This window comes from Seriola lalandi, unplaced genomic scaffold (genome assembly GCF_002814215.2).
Source record: "Seriola lalandi dorsalis isolate HSWRI2012SDOR001 ecotype SW California unplaced genomic scaffold, Sedor1 jcf7180002054580, whole genome shotgun sequence".
Lineage (NCBI taxonomy): Eukaryota > Metazoa > Chordata > Actinopteri > Carangiformes > Carangidae > Seriola > Seriola lalandi.
In genome coordinates, this window is record NW_019525133.1 from 69760 (window position 1) to 92222 (window position 22463).

The 22463-nt window shown below is 40.0% G+C and overlaps 1 protein-coding gene across 1 annotated transcript; it reads right to left on the reverse strand.

Annotated features, from left to right (window-relative positions):
• Positions 1-152: 152 nt before the first annotated feature.
• rgs17 (regulator of G protein signaling 17) lies at positions 153-22224 on the reverse strand. Its single transcript, XM_023418089.2, has 6 exons — positions 22070-22224; positions 18540-18926; positions 13035-13165; positions 9318-9392; positions 8978-9209; positions 153-8637 (listed from the first exon to the last, which is right to left on the reverse strand). Exons 2-6 carry the CDS (start codon positions 18540-18542, stop codon positions 8449-8451), a joined length of 630 nt encoding a protein of 209 aa, XP_023273857.1. The 5' UTR covers positions 18543-18926; positions 22070-22224; the 3' UTR covers positions 153-8448.
• Between the last annotated feature and the right edge of the window lie 239 nt (positions 22225-22463).

A 22463-nucleotide genomic window follows, 5' to 3' on the forward strand; every position in this document is an offset into this window, starting at 1 on the left:
TTTCATGAAAAACCCCGTGTCAACCTCGTGGTGGTGCTACAGCATCAAATAGATATTGAGATGTTTTACTAAGTGAAATTTTCACCAACCAACATTGTCATTTTTCTTTTTAATCTTCCAAACCTCCAAAGAAAAGAAAGACACAGTCAACATTTGGCAAAAATCTATTAAGTATTTATTGTAAGTTGTTACATTTAGATTTCTTTCTCTAGCAGCACTATTTAAATTACAGATATTCAAGGGCAGTTACCATAGATTGGAGTCTTCTCTTAATACAAGATGTCATTGTGTAAACAGAGACAGAGACTGAACCGTAGATCAAAATGTACCACAACTGAACACGCTGTTAACGTGATGGTAATTCATATGGAGTTAAAGGCTGATGAACAACAATTTTTTTGTCTTTTGAGATTTAAAAAAAAAAAAAAACTGACTGAAATAAACTTCCTGTTAAAATAAATTAAAACAGTACAAAACAAATTGAAAACTAGTGAACAGCTTCTTTTGTTACACAGTTACAATTTCAGATGGATCTGATATGGTTGCTCGTAGTCCACATCAGTCACACTCCAAAATGTTCAGTGTCTGTTTACAAAGTCTTCAGGTGTGTTGGTTACATGACGATGAAGTAGATTATATGCGGATGATTCAGAGAAATGACACAAACCTACAACAGCAACGCGAGAATACAAATAAAATGCGTTTCGTAAGGAACATTTTGAGTCCAACGGAATATGTGATTTTATATTCCAACAACTCCTTTGACCCCTTTACATTGAAACAAAAGGTAGATTATAATTTTGGCACATTATCCACCAAAGAAGCATTACTGGGACAGTTACATTGACCACTGTGTCAGACAAATTCAACCTTGTTTTTCCTTCTGTGTATTCAGATTTTACATGGCTCAATTATTACTTTTTTCAACTACATTTAGTCGCTTTACCTGCTGCAGTCTGTATGATAATTATGAAGCTGGAGCAGGCAGACAGTTAGCTTAGCTTAGCCAAACTAGCTCTTTAGTCGCCGTGGAATTGTCTGACACATTATCCCCCACAAAACCATACATTTTTATTTTTACACTTGGTTTAAAAAAAAAAAGAGAAACAATTGGTGACCTTTTATATGTGGACTGTGCCAGGATAGCAGTTAGACTTAGCGAGCTAGTCCTATCTAATCTAAGATAACCAGCTGCTGGTTCTAGCTTCATTGATCACGTACATGTAAGTGAGTGGTATCGAACGTTTCCCAAAAAACTTTTTCTCCACACTCATCACAGTTTAACTACAGTTTCACACAACTAGTGTAAATTTATGAACCAAGACGAGTCCACATTTTTTCCACTAGACTTGGGTGTAAATATTTCTTAAATCTTGATTCTACTGTCCTCAGTGAAAAACTCAAGTCACATCTGTATTGTACTATCATGCAGAGAATCGCCAATACCAACATAGTTAAATGTCTCTCACAATGCACATATTCTCTAATGCTCAGTGCTGTTACCTGCAGTACCAGATCTGTGTTGAAGTACAGATTTACAGCCCTGTAAGACGAGGCTGGATGAGATGAGTCCTGCCTGTGCTATTCTACAGCAGAGGATGGTGTTTCATCAAGGTTGGACTAATAAGATAGAAAAGTCTTTTCAATGCTACAGTTATTGGATTACTGCATCTCAGGGCGACAGCGATGCTGATCAAGGATTGATGATCAGTTTCCTTTGATATAATTCAAAGTCATGATGAAAAGCAATCAGATCCTTGGGCAGCACGACATTGGAGGTTAGGGACACAGTGCTCCGAGATGTTCAATTTAAATCTGAAAACCAGAAGTCACAACTGCTTCGTATTTCAAGATGAGGCTCTGAAGGAGAAATAAATTTCACTCCACGCTACCTTGTTGAGGATAAAATTTCACCTGCCTTGATGTAAATAAAACAGTCAGGATCTCAGTCATCATCAAAAGTTGTCAAGCAGCCAGTGAAAAATAGTGAAAAGTTGAGCTTGACTTCTTGATTCAAAAGCCCGCTGCACCTAGCACTGTCCTGGTAAAGTTGCTCTGCGAGTCATGCATGTGGAAATAACCAACCATAGTCTATATTTGTTAATACAAAGAGGGTCCTTTAGTCATTCTGGTAATTCATGAGACACTCAAAACAAGAATTAAGTACCCATAACTTTCAATATTAGTGAAACATACTAGAAGAAAAATATGAACCTCTCAAAAGAGTTTCTGATATTTTTAATTGTCTGCATACTGCAGTACTTGAATACATACTCATACAGTATCGTTTATAGCAAATAACTGAATTATTTCATTTATTTAGCAAAAAGCATGCTGAATAGAAAAAATGTCACTTTTTTAGTCGCCTAAAGTGACAGTCAAATTCTTTTTATTTTCACCTGCAGATCATCTCTCGACGACTGTGATCTATCTACACAGGCATGACAAAAACCAAGAGGCTTAGGCATCTAAATCAATAAAGAGAAAAGTGATTGCCTAAAACGGTTAAAAACCAACTTCAACCAGTACCCGCACAAACATAATCTCTTTCCCAAAGTAGCACAAACACCTCTGGAAGAGGTTTGAAAGAGACGACATGAGGGTGTCGGTATTCATCGTAGGAGGAGCAGTGTGTTTTTTTTTGCTGTGAAACAGGGCCATCTCTGCTCTGACTGCTATTAACAGTGTTGCATGTGTGATGTTACAGAGAGAGGAAGTGAGAGCCCGAGAGAAAGTGAGACACACAGCGAGACGGAAAGAGAGCTTGAGGTCTGTTGTGAAGCATAAAGAGGCACCAAATCCAAACGGAGGGAACACACAAAGCAGGTCGAGTTTCAAACCAACATCAGTCGAAAAACCTGTCTTTCCCTTAAGCCACGATGCACTGTGAGGAATTGTGGGAAAAATCTATACAACATCAACTCTCGGTTCAGGAGCTAAATTTACTGTACAAGTAAAGAAATATAAAAAACAAAAAATAAAAACATCATTAGCTCTAGATCAAACTTCAACTCAAAGCTGAAAGGGGCTCGAAAGAGCTGAGTGAATGGTCTTGTAAGTAACTTATATTATTAACTTTTCTTATATTTTGCATTAGTGGAATATTTAAAAAAAAAGAAAAGAAAAGAAAAGCCCACTTCTGCTGATGTGCTCCACATCAACGCTACTGTATTCACACAGTGATAGTCTGACTGGATGTGGCTACAAAAAGAACAGGAAGTTGAAGAATAGAAAAATAAGTTGCTGCTGTTTGCTGACGACATGTGCTGCACTCATCCGGTTACAAAATTCACAACAGCTGTGCAGTGTCCACTGACAAACAACAGAAAAATCATCACGATAAAAATGTTAATTATTTCATGGCAAGTGGCATTTTTTTTTTCTTCAATTTTATTCATGAATTACTGGTTATAAAATGTGACTTGTGTATGGACAGTGCACATCTCAAAGGCAGATACCATTAATGACTCAGCTTGTTTCCAGGTTTGCTCTGACTCAGCCCTTCAAAGTGAGACTATGTAACTTTTGCATGAAGAAATAAAACAGTGCGACTCTTGCAAATGAATAGCTGAATTCATAGGCAGTAAAACGTACCTCTGCTCAATTCAATACTCTCAATGGTTTTGTTGTTGTAGCCTCACTCGGTCCGATGTGACCGCTTTATGATTTGACTTTTCTCTACTCGTGCTACTTTTACACAATATTTTATCATTTGCCTTCTCCCATAACTGTCATCTGTGGCAACAGTGGCCTTTGTTTAGCAAAAGTTACATAGTCTTGCTTTTAAAATGACCAAATATTACAGTGGAAAAATGACAAGAACAAGTCCTGGGTGACCCAAACACATAATTGAGCTCACAGGCTGGGGGCTGGGTAACAATATTTATCACACAAAGTCATGATGTGGTTGCTCCTTCAATAAATAAAGTTTTTTTCTCCTCCCCCTCAGTTAGGAAATACTGCACAGGGTCAGCTACTAGAGTTGTAGCCTGAGTAATGAGAGTTTTTCCTGACAGTCAGTCAGTCAGTCGCTTTAACTGTCAGTTGAATTCCAGTCGTCTATATCATCTTACCAAGACTCCAGCACACAGCCACATAATGTCAGACAACAACACATTTATTTGTTTTCAGCAAGGTTTCTTTTTTATCATCACGAAGGCATATACTATTTTCTCTGTATATTACTTGTTTTATATATATTTATATATATAATATTTATATAGAAACAAAAATAAGCGTACATTTTTGCTGAATAAGATTGAAGAATATCAGCAAAGGGCAATGTAAACCATGGTCTATCTAAAACAGGTGAAAGGTGCGGTTGCTCGCCCCTTTCCCATCTCACCCACAGTAACAGATTTGCATAGGCAAAAATGGGATTAGCCCTTAGACAGTGGATTCCTGAATTCTTTATAGAGATGCAAAATCTAGTTCAGCTCAACACAATTAAAAACAAACATACATACAAACAAAAAAAAAAAATGTTGACTAGGCCAAGCTTTCTTTAACCCCTCTGGTCATATACATAGTCATTTTTCTGTGCACATTTTTGTTTACAGTGTTAGGCTTCAAGTAGATCTAAAAACAACTTGTACATTGACAACTAGATGTGAAATAAATTAACCAACATGAGAGGTAGTGAAAAGCCTACAGAGACGTTTGTTGTTGTTTTTTTTTTTTATACAAAGGAAAAAAAATAAAACGTGTCAGTAAGGCCAAAGCTTCGCAAACCTCCTCCATCCAATCAGGACACTTCAGCTCTCAACCTCTTTTTTTTTTTTTTTTTTTTTAAGTCAACAAAACCACAGCCACGTTTCAAAAACCCACTCACTTGGAACCCATGGAAATGTAAAGACGAAAAAATCTAAACTCAGCGATGACACTTCATCACTTCACATCATCATCATTGCTTGTAAAATCCACATTTGAAATGCAGTTATTAAAAATAAACAACCGTGTACTTTTCCCCACTGTGTAAAAGTCACAATAAATTAAGAGAAAAGGACGTAAGCAGAAAACCTGGGCTTCTGCTGTGCCTGTCCTCCCTGTAAAACGCTCCCAGTTTTTAACTCATGACTGTCCGTGAGCACTGGGCAGAGACCGGCGCCAGCCTTAAACCTGCTGGCGTCTCTGCTCACACTGGGGACGCTCGGCTCCCCATTGTTCCGAGTATTTAATAAGGTACACACATCTCACAATTTATAAATGTAAACTTGGTTTAATTGCACCATAATTTCATTATCTGGTTCTTGGTGAAACATTCTCGTGTTAATTACTGTATAGACTCAGCAACAAGGAGACATAGCTGTACTGTGCAGAAGAGGGATTTGTCTGCAAGAGAGCTTCATGAGTGACAGGCATTCTTCTACTGATAGAGAAAAGTTACAGAGTTGTCTAAATACAAACATCTAAAATGCTTATGTTTCCTGTAGATGAAAACTTGCTCTGAGGAGTAAGTGTGAAAATTGATCCTTTAGTATCAGAATTAGTTATTAACTCTGTATTCCTCTGCTTCTGATCAACTGGGCGCATGCATGCACAGCTCTTCATTAAAGCAGCTAAGCAGTATCAATCAAGCCCTTATGGATATTAATGTAGTCTGCATGTGAGTACTGTATTGCCAACGGTTAAATATAGTATATTTTCAATAAGGAACATTGCAAAACTTATCGGTTCAGACTTGCCTTCTTGACTTTACAGTGTCAATTTTACTGATTTAAAACCAATAATTCACGACAGAAAATGTTTGTGAAAATATGTTAGCTTGGTTTTGAACTGGCAGGTTCATCTAGTTACTGCAAGACAAAATAGGTCTGGAGGAAAACTCAGACTCCCATGATTCCATGGGCTCTATGCCCTGGAAAAAGGACCTGCATTTCTTTGTTTTTTAAAGATAAATTCCTCCGGTAAAAATTGCAAATGTGAACTAGAGGGAGGTGGTTCCATTAAAACATTTGGAGTATCCTGAAAGGTGTCATGATAAGTAATTTATTAGATAACCTTCTGACAATTCAAAACCAATCTAAGATAGTGGGACACAGCTTCAAATAGACTCCAATCTATTATCACTAACTACATCCAATTGCACTTCAATAGTCTTCTAGACATCCTGCGTTGTCTACTCTTAAATTGAATCTAAACCAAACTTGGCACGTGAACTTCAGGTAGTTAAAGGAGGTGGCAACATGGATGCCTACATTTATCAGTGAGGAGTGGCACTGTTTCATTGACACTTTAAGACTGCACTAACCACCGAACCAAGACTTGAGCTATCCACCATGTGACATGATGAACACACCTGGAGGCCCGGTTGATTAAAAAAATAGCATATACTGCACTCATGCACTTTCTACTGCACGTCCACAGGCCAGGAACAAATTCATGTTCAAATGTTCACATTATTAAAAAACAAAATGTTCTTTTATATAATAAAAATGTTAATGGGACATTTGGCAAGATCCCCTTAAAGTCTTTTTTTCAAATTTTTTTTTGTTAAGTGTGTAACTGTACCATACACACACATGACCATTATCATCGCATGCTGTCAAAGTCAGATTAGAAAAACAAACCAGAGTGCTTGAGGGCTGGCAGTGGGATGGATGATTAGCATGGCTAGCACAAGCATGCTAAATGCTTGCCTTCAGCATGCTGAAACTTAGGCTAGCATGTTAGCATTATTATACCAACCCTTTTCACTAGCTCTGGTAAAAAAGAAAAGGGAAATCAGTGTCTTAAATGGGCAGCAGCTGACTGAAGGACAACCACACACTCTCCCAACTTCATCTGCTGGAGAAACAGACATGCACCGGAAAGACCGAGACTCTACAACCTGGTGACAAGTCACATCTAATATCTCTTCACAGCATCTCTGACATCAATTTTGGCACCTGGTTCACGTATCTGCAGCGAGATACTGGACGTCCAACTCACACACTGTAGCTTCTAAAGTGAAAGCCTTACAGACAAAGGCCAGGGCTCAATAACCCTTTCAGTTACATCAGTGCCTGCTGCCTCTGCTTATGTTCTCCGAGCAGAACCAGCTTTCCATAATGCTCAATTCATGGTGAAACACTACAAAGTAAACCCTCTTTTTCTGCTCAAGAATTTCAAAATGTAGATGACTATTTGGAGTCAATGTAGTTTTTTTTTTTTCAGTTGTTTTTTTCTCCAGTGGTGTGTTTTTTTTTTTCCCCCACATTGGGCACCTGTGCTTGTCAGGCTGTGATGGTCGGAGTTGGAGGGAGGATAAGGAGGGAGGAAGGGGGAGGGGAAAGAAAGGGAGGGTAGGGAGGTAGGGATCGTTGGACAAACTGTGGTTGCTTTCCAGAAAAACTCCAGCAGCGCTTGTGCTGCCTTTTCTTACATGTAAAGGCATTGTGATTTTTCTCAAGAGAGATTTTTTTGTCTGAAGTTCATGAGTAATAATAATAATAATACATGTAGCTGCCCAACCACAATTCTAGCCCTTACTTCTCCCGGTTAAAGAATCCTAAAGGAAAGTGCTTGGACGGACGGATGGACAGGTGGATGGATGGATGGATGGATGGATGGATGGATGGGTAGGTGCTGCTGCTGCTGCTGCTGCTGCCTTTGCTGCAGAAGCCATCAAATCTCCTCAATAAAAAAACTGCAGTAAGCTTAAAATTGGCAGAAGTGTACTTTTTCCCTTCACTGAACATAGACAGCCAGACAGAGAGACAGGTCCCCTGTCTTAACACATCTCAATATTCAAAAAACGGTTGCAGTCCGCGGCTTACATCGTCAAGCTACTGTAGAGAGAGAGAGTTACATGCATAGCCAGTGCTTCTACTGGTTAAATGGGCAGAAACGCCCCAACTCCCACCAACAACTAGGTGTCATGTTTGGACAGTAGAGAAATGAAAAACAAATTAAACACATCTGAGGAATGGGACAGAGTTAGATTTACAAAATAATATGTGAGAGAATGAGTAAAGAGAGAGAACATTAAAGTGAGGGTAGAAAGCATGACGTCTAAATATTACAGTACAGGAACAGTTGGCTTGTCCTTTTAGTCTCTCTCTTTATCTATCTCTCTCTTTCTGTTCCCACTGCCTGAGGAGTCCTTGTCCACAGGTAACCAACAGCTGGCCATCTGATTGGCTGTCTCAACCAACAGCTGACACGTGGGTTGGCCAGTCAACCGCAACAAACAGCACAAATTGCTAGCAAAACAATCACTGGCCAGCATTAATGGTCTTAAATTGACCAATAACCAACCAGCAAAGGCCGACCTGGCTCCAGTGGAGTTATAAATTGCTTAAAAAATATAAATAAAAAAACAACCAGCTATCTTGGATGTCATTCAGTCTTTTCAATCAAAAAAGAGGGAGAGATTTTCCAAACCCGACTTCTGGCACCATAGTAGTATTTGAAGTTTAAGTAGTAGTCTCGTTGGTGTACGATGGCAATGAGGGAGGGTGGACGGGTCTAGGTGTCGAGGCAGGTGCGCCTCCTGTTGGCCAGGAGGTCTCTGTAAACGGAGGAGTTGAGGAAACGGGGGAAGGAGTCGCGGTGCATCAGGGTGTAGATCTGGAGCTGGGCCTCCTCGTACATCAGGTTGCTGGGCTCGGCCAGGTTCTGGTTTATTCCTTCTCTGACCCGTGAGTCCAGACTCACCTGGGGTAAAGAAAACAAATTCAGCTTATGAACCACGGTGGCTTTTTCCAGTAGCCTGCATAGTGCCAGTGGCTTTATTAAGCAAAGAGATTACAATTCATCCTGATGGCGATGTGAATGTCTCAAACATCTTAACAAGCCAAGCTTATGATGCGACGATGAGTGATTAGCATCCATCCATTAGGATCCAGAGTCACTTCTCAAGCAGTTAAAATTACTTTCGAGGATCTATGGGAGGAAACTTTTGATTTCACAAGCTATTTTTAAGCTAAAAGGCATGTTTCTGTCTGTTTCAGTGCTGACTCACTTGTGATGAATTGAAAACAAATACAGTCGATACCTCTTTGGGTGACAATATGGACACGTAGTCTTCGTATATAATCCTGGCCTTTTCATCCACCACGGAGGGGTTCGTCTCCTTCTTCAGCTCTTCACATGCCAGCCAGAAAAGCAGGTTGTCCTCGCTGTACTCCGAGCGCAGGAACTCGCGGAAGATCTCCCGGCCCTCCAGCGAGCGCAGCATCATCTCAAAGCTCCGTGCCCACGACAGCACCTCATCCAGACTGGGGTGTCTACAGTCGGACATGGAAGAAAACATTGAAGATGTGCATGTGCGTGGGACTGACAGAATCACGCAAACACACGATCACACCGACACAAACATCCAAGACTGGACTTACTGTTCTTCTGCAGTTTCAATACTGTCCATCTTGGTGCAGGTCTGCCGTTCACTCCTCTCCATCCTGTCTTCGTTCCTGGAGACGGGAAATAATTTTGCTTGCCAAAATAAAAGACTGGTCGTCAAAATGGATACATTTAACTTATCATTAGATTAACTAGACGGAGATTTCTAGTCTTTTATTTACGTATTTGGTATTAAGGCTGTGTTCTACATTTACACTGGCTTAAGCTTGCAACAAGTCATTGATTGTGACCAATACATGACTTTTCAATGCAAATAATCATTAACCATCCTTTTTTAAACATCCCAAAGAAAAATGCATTTCTCTAGGAACTAGGAATGTCCAGAGCCAATCTGAAATTATAATGGTATAATAATCCTTATAAAGATAAATTTGCACTATTGTTGGAAAATTAGTCAGCAACTATTTGGACAACCACAAACATGATCTAGTGAATATCTTCTGACTTTGGAGGATTTATTGTTTTTATTTTTCTTATGTTGCTGTAATCTGGATGTTTGGATTCTGGACTGTCGGTCAGACAGAACAAGACATATAAAAACGTTGAACGTTGGGAAATCATGATGGTACCTTTTTGCAATTTTCTGACATTTTGTAGCCCAAACTTTTTTTTTTTTAAATTACCTGCTAAAGAAAATAATGGATAGATAAATCAATAATGAAATCGACCGTTAGCAGCAGCTCTCCTCTAGTTGAGTTTATCGCACTGAGGAGCATCAGCATGAGCTTCAACTGACAAAAATAATCTCCAGTAAATGTTGCCACATATTCAAAGTCAATAAAACAATAACGCTTCAGTGAAAGCCTTTCTGTAAACACTCGAAACACACACGGTAGCCTCTCTGTCTATCGCAGCTCAGTCACACTTGCTGAGTCCACAATGCAACACACACTGAGCCGTCTATTTTTGTCCCACCATGGAGGATCTTTCCTTCCTCTTGCTGTCTCTTGTCAAAGTCCCCATTGTGCGGCAGTAATGGGCTAAGCTAGCCACAGCCCCCGGGCGCCCTCACAATACAGCTAAATATACAGGCTGTTCTTCACAGCTGTTTTGCATGTGATGTGTGGATGGAAATAGAAGGCACCCCAACCAGATAAGGGCCTTGTGTAAGGGCGGGTGAGGATGGGTTGGAGGGTATGGGGATGGAGGGTGGGGTGGAGGGTGGGTAACACTTTTGTACACATTCACCCTCAGTCTCTAAAACTTCACCGCAGCGGCAGACGAGATCTCCTGTAATTCACACACTCCCACAGATATCTACCACTTGACTTGGGTCCCAGCTGTGTAACACAAACTTGCACTGAAAAGGCTCATTATCCCCCACACAGCCTTCACACTTAAATAAATAAACTTATAGGCTACTGAAGACAATTTTCCAGACTCGTTCTGGAGATGCCGAAACCGGCATTTGATTGAAAACACACCGCGGAGTCACAGAGCACTCACTACAGGCCCAGTCCACAAGCTGCCACCACTTCAGATGAAGTGGTGTGAAAGAAGCAGCACATTCACCATTCACTGCCTGCAAACAATGATTCTTTCACTCCTCTCTCCGGGCAAGAGTGCAGCCACAGTGAGGCAACTGTAGGAGCTGCACAGCAGTTACTGGTTTTGGTGCCTTGCTCAGGGGCAACATGGTGCTGTAAGTCTTTGTGCAAGTTTCTGACCTACAGTGCAATCTCAAAGTATAAGACAGTGACACATCTCACTGTGTCGGTTGTGTGCTAGGTAGGATTAGATTAGATAGGTATTAAAATTCATTTCATTATGAATTATTATTCTCATTATTTTCTCATCTAATCAACAAATTAGTTCAGTTTATAAAATGTTACAAAAATCCACAATTTCCTAAAGCCCAATCTGACATATTTAAGTCTCCTTCCTTTCCTTCATAGCTACAAGTCAACAGTTTAACATAACAGCTAACTTCAGATCCACTGGGCTCAAGCTAAACATGATGAAAAGCATGTCACTGTCATACTATTCACACACTGAACTGTAGTAATTAAAATACAGCGATGTGACATAAAACAGGGAAAAACCTGCCTTGCCTTTTTCCAACAGTATTCACTTTTAAAATAACAACTGTCTCTAGTCCAGTCGACTATCCTGCCTTGCTAACAAGATTTAAACTTGGTGGTTTCAAAGTCCTGGCCTTTACTGTAAACTATCCCACCTATCCCGTCTGCTCTGAACCAGCCGCACGGTGTTGTAGTAAGGAGACCGGCTAAACTTGATCTAAAGCCACACTGAAGACTCTGTTTACAAGAGCCTGAGCCAACGCATCACACCTTATCAAATACATTACGCCAAAACACTTGTCACTTATAATGAACGTCACAGGGAATGTGCTTCAGTACTGTTGATATACGGTAAAGAAAAACCCCAACTGGCATCGCTCTTTAAACCCGCTGGTCCTGGATCCAAATCCAAATCAGTTTATATTACTAAACACTGCATGACCAAGGTGAGATAAAAATAAAAACCAAAACATAACAAAGATTGCAGCAACAACTCTCTCAGATGATCTCTGTAAGTTTCAACCACAGAATAAATTTGTATTATTTGTGTAAATATTATTAGAACTTCAAACAAATGACATGATCCAGCACAGAGTGTGCTGTGTTTTTGTTCAGGGAACTCCCAGTTTTCCTTATCTGAGCTGCGGACAGTGGTTTAAGGACAGAGGAAGCCCCTTGAGGCAAAGGCCGGATCAGACACCAGCCCTGTGTCAGTGTAAAGTCTGAATTGAATTTCTAGGGAGTTCAGCATCAGTGTAGCATCATAGATTTAGCAACAGGATTAAGGGCAGGACCAGCTGTTTGCTGTTTCAGGTATTAACCCTAACCCTTTTTTGTCTGGTGATACAACTAACATTGTTGAAGTAACAAGTTGTAAAGTGAACTGCTATCCCTTTTGTTTTTAGCAAAATAAAAGTACAAAAAAGATCTATGTGTCAACTGAATGTCCAATAATATAACGTTTAAAGGTGCTGTGTACCGGGAATCTCTCTGTATCCTTTTATGACCAAATATTATTGAATCGAGATATTGCTTTGAACAGATGGTTAAATTTATACTTGTTGATTCTTATTTCTTTTTTTTAAGGCAACTTTAGACCAACTCCAGCCAGTGCATCATGAGCAATGTTTCCAATTAATGAACTATTAGTGGCTGCTAAAAACGCCACGCCACATAGCTGCTACAGCCTACAAAGTGGCTAGAATGTAGTTATGGTACGGTACAGTATAGTACAGTATAGAATAGTATAGTATAGTATAGTACAGTATAGTATAGTACAGTATAGAATAGTATAGTATAGTAGAGTACAGTATAGTATAGTACAGTATAGAATAGTATAGTATAGTATAGTACAGTATAGAATAGTATAGTATAGTATAGTACAGTATAGTACAGTATAGAATAGTATAGTATAGTATAGTACAGTATAGTATAGTACAGTATAGTATAGAATAGTATAGTACAGTATAGAATAGAATAGTATAGTACAGTGTAGAATAGTATAGTATAGTATAGTACAGTATAGAATAGTATAGTATAGTACAGTATAGTATAGTATAGTATAGTATAGTACAGTATAGAATAGTATAGTATAGTATAGTATAGTACAGTATAGTGTAGTATAGTATAGTACAGTATAGTATAGTACAGTATAGTATAGTATTTTCTTACCAGAGACACTTGCAGCAGCCGCACCAGCAGAGGCAGCAGGTGTTGGGTCGGGGCTGTCCAGGGGCCTGGGGTGGGGCCTCGATGTGTGCCGCCTGCCTTTTTCTCATCTCCACTCCACTCACACTCCGGGGCTTTACAAAGGATATACGTGGAAAATAAACACAGTTAAATACACTCCAAATGAATAATAATATAACTGTGAGCGCAGTTACAAATTTGGTCCCCATGTTTTACTTGTGGCTCACCAGCAATATTTCTTATTAGAGGGGGTAAAAATAAAAAAGAACCGTGTATGTGTGTTTGTGTGTGTGTGTAAGAGAGATGAAGTAAGAGAGAGAGCACTCAAGCAGGACAGAGAGGATTCCCTTCCTTGTACGGTACAAGGGTTTCTGGCTTTAAGCCCAGTCTTTCACTCGGCTTTGACGGACACTACACATACATTTCAATGGGCACAGACACAAACAGACATGAAAAACAGAGTTTACACATCATGTTCATGGACTGACAAACATGTTATAAATACACAAATTGATGTACACATGCACACTCATATTTACCCAGCCAGCTCTTTCTACATTCACCCTCTGTCTGGCCTGAGAATGTGCAACATCCTCTGCACTGGCAGGAGATGAGATTTAAACAGTGATAGGTCACAAAAAGTGAAATATTGTAGTGTCTCTTTTATACAGTGTGGTCACATGAATGTGCTGCTGTTGGCTGATGGTGCGTCATTCCACCGTAGATACATGTATCTCACATCAAAGCAGCAGCAGAAACCACTGTACTATTTCTGCAAATGCTTTGATGTGGCTTTGTGAAGTCTGCTCTTTAATGTATGAGACATGTGATGAAAACATATAGTATGTGGTAACACTTCAGTTAGCATGGCTGCGACGCTGCACTCGCACAGCGCTTTGGACCAAATGCTAACATCAGCATGCTCACAATAACAATGCTGATGTATTCACCACCTTGGTTTGGCACACTTCACTTAAACACTTGTTACTTCAACACACAGACAAAGCTGCAGCTGAGGCTGATGGGAAAGCCATTAGTTTTGCAGGTAGTTGACCATAAACCAAAGTAGTGGATCTGTTGACAGGGTTTCATGAAGAGGTAAGGCATCGCCAAAATAATTTAATTCATCTGCTCCTGATTGCTGGACAATCCATCCAATAATTGAAATTTCAAATAAAATCACTCAGTGATGTCACTGGATTAAAGGTGAGTGGATCACCGGAGACTAGAATTCATCCTCTGGGGTCCCTGACATGTCCACATGACCAAATTTCATGCCATCCAAATAATTATCCAAATAATAATCTACAGTTTAATTGATGTTTTAATGAAAATAAATATTAGCCGCAGTACTAACGTGCCAGCTTGCTCCAGCTCTAATGCACAGTAAAGACAGTGAGTTGCAGAAACCTATGAGAGAACATACTGACTGAAATGACTGAATTCCATTAGTAAAGTAGTTGCTAATAGAATTCAATTTTCAATTAGATGACTAAGCGTTTAATCAATGAATCACTGCAGTTTGAAATCTCACTGTCACCATTTTTAATGGGACCATTTTGAATCAAAGAATTTTCAGCTCATCACTTTAGGTATTTTGGAGTGGAGGTGTTTAACAAAGAGTTCCTACAAAAACGTCTTTTAATGTTGCTGAGTGCAGGCCTCCGAGAAGAGAGCCAATGTTGTTCTTCAGAGCTAAAATAAACGCAGAGAGAAACTATTTGTTATAATTTTATACAATATCACTTTCAGCTGCTGCAAACTTGGGTATGGACTGTGTAAAACTTTTCAAAACAGTTTAGTGAGTCAGTTGTTTCTCTGCCGCTGCAGCTACCTAAATCAGGTTTACTGTACTTAAACATGGTTTGACCTGGACAACTAACTCTGTTCTGCCTTAAAGTCTCTGCGGACAACGCTGTGCTGGCCATCGCCTGCGGTAATCCTCGGCCTTTACAGAGACTTTGAAGGTCAGCGTGCCAGTAGCCTCAGCCTTCCAGGTGGGAGGGATGTGAGGAGCCACTTTAACATCACACAAAGAGCTTTTATATGCAAACATAGCGCTTTTCAACCTTAAATTAAAAACACTTTTCTCTGATAACTCATTCTAGTGATGATATACAGTGTAGTCTAGTAATGCTATTTTTCATCACCCTCCATGCAGAAAGAAGCAACTCTTGGTGGGCCGGGAAAACCCTTGTCCCACTGTGTGATGAGTATAACAGCTCTCTCCCAAATAGTCCAACAGCCAACATTTACAACAGGAAATGAAGATTGGCTAAGAGGAGGATGCCATGTCAGAACTAACTCTTCTTCTGTCACCAAATAATGAACAAAAAAACCCCACTTCACAGTTTGGGGCATTTCAGCTCAATTTCATCAAGCTGATCCAGTGGAAAAAAATGCACTAATTAACTGCAGTCTTAGCTAATTTAAGAAACAGAACTCTTACCTGTAACGTCATGGTTCAAATTAAACTCCTCATTAAAAACACTTAAAAATCCAAATAAATATAACTGTGCTCCAGTACCAACAGACGGGCCTTTGCTCTTTCTCCTTCTCTTTACTCTGCACACAGACATGCAATTTACTTCAACGACCATACGTGGTAGGTAATGCTGAGACGACCTGCCTGATATGCAAATGTCGTCACCTGACCAGTGGAGTGGCCATCAGTTTTTCAGCGGCCAGGCATCATCCGTGGAAAAACAGGCCGCTGGATGCAAAACGACAGCGAGGCTACGGCTTTGTTCTAAAGCCGGAGAAGGAGGCGGCATTGACAGGACATGCAAATATGGAGTGGAAATACAAATACAATGAGATGAACGAAAAGCGATGATGAAAAAGGGAGCTATGAGATCCGTCATATATGCAGTGCTGTCAAAGTATTCCGGTGACCACTCTCACTGTTTCCTCATTCTCTTAATTCAGACATTACATGGAATAATTGTTTGAGGAAACTATCGAAATACAGGAAATCACATCAGCCAAAACACTATTCAGTGCTCTCTCTCATCAGTTTCATCAGTCAGAAAGCATGAGCTGTAAATAATATTAAGAGTCTGTTAAGGAGTAACTACCCGATTAATAACCCAGTCGAAGCTTGGAACCCAATCATCGTGTAATTATCCAAATTTTTTACATTTATTATTTTCATTTAAGAGAGGTTGGTTTATATAGAGTTGGATATGAGAATGTAATGAAATGATTTTTAAATGTTTTTTTCCTGAGTAATGTTGCGTTAAATGTTAAGTCTTCCGTTATATGAAGAGATATACACTTCTTTTCTTCTTTTTTTTACTGAGGCAAAACCAAATACTAATTCGAATAGGAAAAAGGGTTCCACCTGGTTATAATACTGCAGTAACATTTGGTTTTGACCAGTTTGATCAGTCACTGAATGTCAAGCTGAACACAGCGCCCCATCAGTCTTAATCAAACTAGTTAGAGAGGAGGAACCAGCTTATTGGAATATAACTTGACTTTTCATGGAACAAAAAGAAGCCTGTGCCATTTCTACCCAGCCCATTAAATAAAAAGTTGCCCAACTGGGCGGAAAACCACTCAATCTGGCAACACATGCTACTAGTCACAAACTGTGGTCTTTCACATTAGAAAGCTGGGTGGAACAGTCATTCCTAACTCCCACTTGTAGACAAGTCATTCATGTTACAGGTTAAGCCAATGAGAGCTCTAGCTGAGCAGGACTCCTGGTCAATGAGTAATACAGGCCTGGGAAAGAGAGGAGCTTCTGGGTGGATCAGGCTTTTGTGGAAGTCGTAATATTTCTTTGTTGCCTTCGTTCCCAAACTTTCCTCGGCTCATATTTTACCAGAAAAACACGCCAATAAAAACACTGTTTGTGTCTTGGTGTCACTCCCTCAAAAGAAAATATAGGACCTGGAAGACTTTTATTTTCTTCTTTTTATAAGCGCAGTACTTTTTCTTTACTCTAACACTCCAGACTACAGGACTGAGTATCTCAATGATAGAGAAATTATCATTTTTAAGTATCACCACACAGTATTTCAGCCAACTTATTTTGTTTATCAGCAATAGTTCATATCAAGTTGATCAGAAGAAATGGCTTAGCCTAACATTATAGGCAGCAGCATTGTAGAAATGTTCTTGAATTTTATTCATATACTCCCAAAATCACAAGTTTGCCTCAGAGGGCTTTACAATCTGGACCTAATCTCAGTGTTAGCGGAGTCAGGTCGGAGGTGAATGTTCAGTATCAAAGCTTTTCTTTTTCTTTAATATTTTTACTCCGTGACCTAAAACATCCTCCTGATAGAATCAAATAAAAGAAACATTAATAGCGTTTTTCAATTTAAGAATAATAATTTTTTATTAGTCACAGAAAATGTAAAACAAGGAGCCTATTTCACTTTGATTCTCTTGTTTGAGCAAACATATTCCTAAAAGTGTCCTAAACTACTGAATATGTTACATAAATATTACCCATAATTTATGATTTTTGCTTGTTGTGCAGCACAAATAATTAATGAGAGGTCCACTGTGACACGCAACAGTTTTGTTCTTATTTTATAAACTTCCAGCAGATACAAAGTTCCCAGTTAATGGCTTGGATTTTGCTCTGATACAGGATCTTTGTGAACTGTGAGGCTTCACATACTGAAGACTAATTATGGCCGATCAACGGAATCTGATGCAGATCGACTTCAACTAAGCGCTAGGATGGGTTTAGCAAACAGGATGCATCCATATGTTAAATAAGGAATTTAGAAGATTTTATATATGCATTTTCATTTAGTCATTATAAGCTATTGTTTATACACTGATGGTGAAGAACCTGATCAAATTTATAGAAGAAATAAGATTTTCTTTCTCGTTAGCAACAGCAAAACTGTAGACCAACCGATGCAAGACGTGACACATGAGGTCAGTTCTTTAGGATGAACAAAACTTAACTCAAGGTCCCCTTACAAGCACTTTCCAGTGCCTCCTCAGCAGATGGGAGTTTGCTCAGTTGTCATGAAGATGTTATGAAGTTGTCGTAGAGACAATAATCTCCTTGACACCTAAGCAAACTCCTACCACTGAGAAAGATGGCGGGATGCGGCTGAAAGCTCTGGAAAAGGTTGGTCAGTTGGACCTTGTTTGACATTTTTGTCAAACTACTGTTTCTCAGCTCAAGCATCAATGTTTACACTCAACAGACATATTGAAGAGACAATTTACAGAGCGTTGCTGTGATGTTAAACAGAAAATAACCAAGTCTGTCCTTCTTCGTTTCTCTTTTTTCTACTTCGAAAGTCATAAAGTGGAAAAGAACACAAAATAAAACCCATAACAAAATCCCTTCTCCATCAGTGTCTCCACACATTACAGTCAACAACCACTTTGTTATTTAATCATACTTTTTTTAAACAGATTTTTGCTCATTTTAAAGGTAAACAATGTGAAGTAAATGTGAGAACAATAAGCAACAGAGTTGTAAAAAGAGGGGGCTGGGGGGAAACTTACCATGAATTAATGAGTTCCTAAAAACAGGTCAGACAGAGCAGTCATGGCATGAGGTAATAGGTTGCTGGACGATAGCAGGCTGGTTGACAGAGTGACTGACTTGTGGACTGTCTGAGCGTCTGTTTGGCTAATGGACTGACTGTTTGGCTTGATGGAGGCAAGGCAAGGAGGTTCTTTTCACCACAGAGAAGAGAAGTTACTGGTCTCACCATCCCTGACCGACTGGCACGGAAAGGGACACGAGAGCCGAGGTGAAGAGTAACTACTTCCTCTCCTTGTCTCCTTATTTCACTCGCTCACTCCTTTTGTTTCTCTTGCCGTCGCCTCCTCGGCTTCCTTGGATCATTTATGGACTTGAGAGTGCAGGGAGCAGTTAAAGTACAGCATCTGAAAAACACACAGGGCAACCAAAACCAGGTTTTACAGTCAAAATCACTTATCGATTTATCTTTAGTGGCAACAGTGCGGAGATATGTCGGGTCTTACTGCTCTCACTGTGAAGACACAACACAACCTGATGTTCAATGCGCTACATCCTCCTTACTTTGAGGTCAATATCAGACTTTATACATCCAATGACGATGTGCTGTATCAGCCAGTATTCATTTTCAACATTAGCATTTTTGCTAATGCTAACAAATCCCTTAAATTTGCTGTGTGACTAGAATTGTGACTAACATACGTACTGAGCGTACTGAAAAATAAACTCTGCTGTCTGGTGGACACACTACGTAACGGCCACACTGTTGAAGTGCTGAAACGATTAGCTGCGTGAAAAAGTAGTCGACTCTCAATCATTTTGGTCGACGTTAAAGATTAAAACTATTTTTCTAAATTGTTTCCCATTTAACATAAAGTCAGGATTTGGTGCTTTTTTGTTTTATATCATTGAAAAACTGAGCATCTTTATATTTTGGTGAAATTACTGAAAGACGTTTCAATGTTCTGGAAAACGGTAACTGGACGTTTTTCACAGTTAACTGGCATTTCTTAGACTAAACATATAATCGCTTAACTGGAAAAATAATTGATAGATTAATCAATAATGAAACAATCATTTGTTACTTATCAGCAAACATACACTTTGATGCTCATATATCAGTGACAAGTTAAAGGATGTGGTTGAAATAAGATGAAATGAACCAAATCAGGAAATGAATCAGGAAATGAAGCAGAGGCAGTAAATGACTGATGATACACTTAGTTTAAACAATCAAGCCACTGGTGATACAGACCATCACAGTCAGATGGCATTTACTTGGTTTCACATGGAGCTACCCCCCCACCCCCACCCCCCACCCATATGACACAACATGCTTTCTCAATACTGTTCTACAGTAAAACCGTTCCCTCAGTGAGGGAAGCATCGATGCTCATGCCAGTTTAAACTGGTTTGAAAACAAAAGTTTCCCTTGTATGTTAAAAGTCTCTGAAGAATGATTTTGCATAGCTGTGTGCAAAGATAAGGCTTTTGTGTTGTACTTGTGAGATTTTCAATTGCCTGTTCCCAGGAGGAAGACAGCAACACAGTAACTTTAAAAACAAGCTTCCCAAAAAAAGATTAGACTTACAAAACTGTTGAGGCCAGCATCCTTATAATGGCTGTCTGTACTATGTCTGAACTAGAGCTGAAATAATTAGTCAATTCATCGATTGGTCAATTGACAGAGAAATAATCTGGACCCATTTTGAAAATCGATTAATCATTCAAGAAATTTTTCAACGAAAATTACCAAAAAAAAAAATTAATTAAAACATACAAAAAAACATGATCTCTCTGCTTAATATCACTGTAAACTGAACATCTATTGGATATGGGCAGTTGGTCAGAAAAAACAAGACATCTGAAGACATTTTTCACTAATGACTGACATTCTACAGACTAAACCACTCTTCAAGGAATCAACGCAACAATCAGCTGATTACTCGATATTGAAAGCAGTCATTATTTGCAGCCACAGACTGAACCAGAAAACAGTTGGGACAGTTTTTGACTAAGAAAAAGATCGAATTGTTACATGAATTTGCTGATGATTATAACAAATATAAATGCAGCTGAGATTTCACATCACATCACAACTATCTACCAAAGAAATAAGCACTCTAGCCATGTTAACTCTGCAGCTTCAATGAGAACAAACAGGATATCACTCTTTATGTCTTTAGGGATGATTTTGGTGTTGGGTAACTCTGCCTCTGCTGACAATAGTACTGTACAGTTTCAGTGTTTTAAGTCTACAGTACCGTGCAAATGTTTCAGGCAATTTAGATGTTTCGATTCTCATCCATCACACAATACCAAATTCATTCTGCAGCTTGACAGCGACCCCAAACATACAGCCAGAGACATAAAGAACTATTTTCAGCAATAAGAAGAACAAGGAGTCCTGCAACAGATGGTGTGACCCCCACAGAGCCCTGATCACAACCTCATGGAGTCAGTCTGGGATCACATGAACAGACAGAAGACACTGAAACAGCCTAAATCCACAGAGGATCTGTGTTATCTGCAAGTTCTGCTGCAAGATGCTTGGAACAACGTTCCTGACAAGTACCTTAAAACAAACAGTGCACAGGTATACAGAGAGGAACTGGTGCTGTCTAAAAGCGAAAGCATTTGGTTTAGGTTTTCCTCTGCACTTTGTGTTTAATTAATTGGTTAGAAAAATGATTCATGATATTGTTTTTTAAAGCATCCTCACTTTACTTTTAGTGCCTAAGACGTTTGCACAGTACTTCAAGTTAAATTACTCTATCCTACCAGCAAATAACATCAGTCACAGGTATGCTGATAAGACAGCTGGTATTCTATCAAGCCTCTGAATGAAGAGTAAAAGCTGAATGAGATGAATCATGAAGTCATCCAGGATGTAGTGGCAACATAACCTGGGCTCCTCTGACTCAACACACCCATGGGAAACTGTAGTGTGGGTACTCCCTTAGCTGTGCACGACATGATATCGTTTCAGTGCATGACATTAGGTGAAAAGGGCTTAAATAACTCTATGCGGTGGCAAAATGAAGTCGCAAGTGAGGAAGTTGACAAAACAGTTTATGGTGGAGTGTGCTGTCGCAGCACTAGATCTGTTGCATCTGCCCGAAGGCCCGTGCATATCTTCAGATAAGAAGTAGGCAGGCTCATCGGACCCTGCTCTCTCCCTCTGTGCACTAGCTCTACTGGCTAGCTGCTGGGCTGGGTGTTTTACATGGTTTCTTCTGCAGCTGCCCGAACCATCTGAGCCCGGCGAGCCGCTGCAAGTCTGAGCAGCCGGGCGAGGAGATCCCCTCCGAGGCGACAGCACGGAGCTATAACCGTTAGAGAGGGGAGAGCACGGCGCTAACTGTCGCACCGAAATTTTTCAGAAATCAAACACCACCCACTTTCTTCTTGCTAGCTTTAGCCGAAAGCCTGAGATCCGCTATCTCTCGCAGCGAGAGGAGGCGGTGGCAGCTGAGCACCAGCTAGCGCCGTGCTAACGTCAGCTAGCCATTCCGTGTGGAGCATTAGCGCAGATAAATCAGCATCTTACCCCTTTATGTTGGGCTGTCAGTGTCCTAGGGTGATAGGTGTGAAAAAGCGATGTCCCGATGCTTAATTAACGACATCGTAAATGGGAATCCTGTGGTGTTATGTCCATCGCCGCTGTTTTTCTGCCATCCGCCCCACTTCAGCACCGAACGCCGCCGAGCCCCTGGATGCACTGCGCAGGCGCGCTGCCACCGCTGCTCTGTGGCTGCAGTCGGCGAGAAGATGCACTGCTGAGGCTCCACATACAGACTAATGCACACGGGGGGGTCACATTACATCCCTGTTGTGCAACAACTACACCGCCACCCTCCAAAATATTCTTCCGGAAAAACTGCCGCATTGACTTAATTCCACATCATACATTTCATACAAAATCCACTGAAGATCTTCACATT

Bases quoted from the DNA above. Each gene is read 5' to 3' on its own strand.
- rgs17 (XM_023418089.2), bottom strand. The intron at 9,210-9,317 runs GTAAGTCCAGTC...GTCCGACTGTAG, and splicing joins ATTGAAACTGCAGAAGAACA to ACACCCCAGTCTGGATGAGG. The intron at 8,638-8,977 runs GTATCGACTGTA...TCTTTACCCCAG, and splicing joins CCATATTGTCACCCAAAGAG to GTGAGTCTGGACTCACGGGT.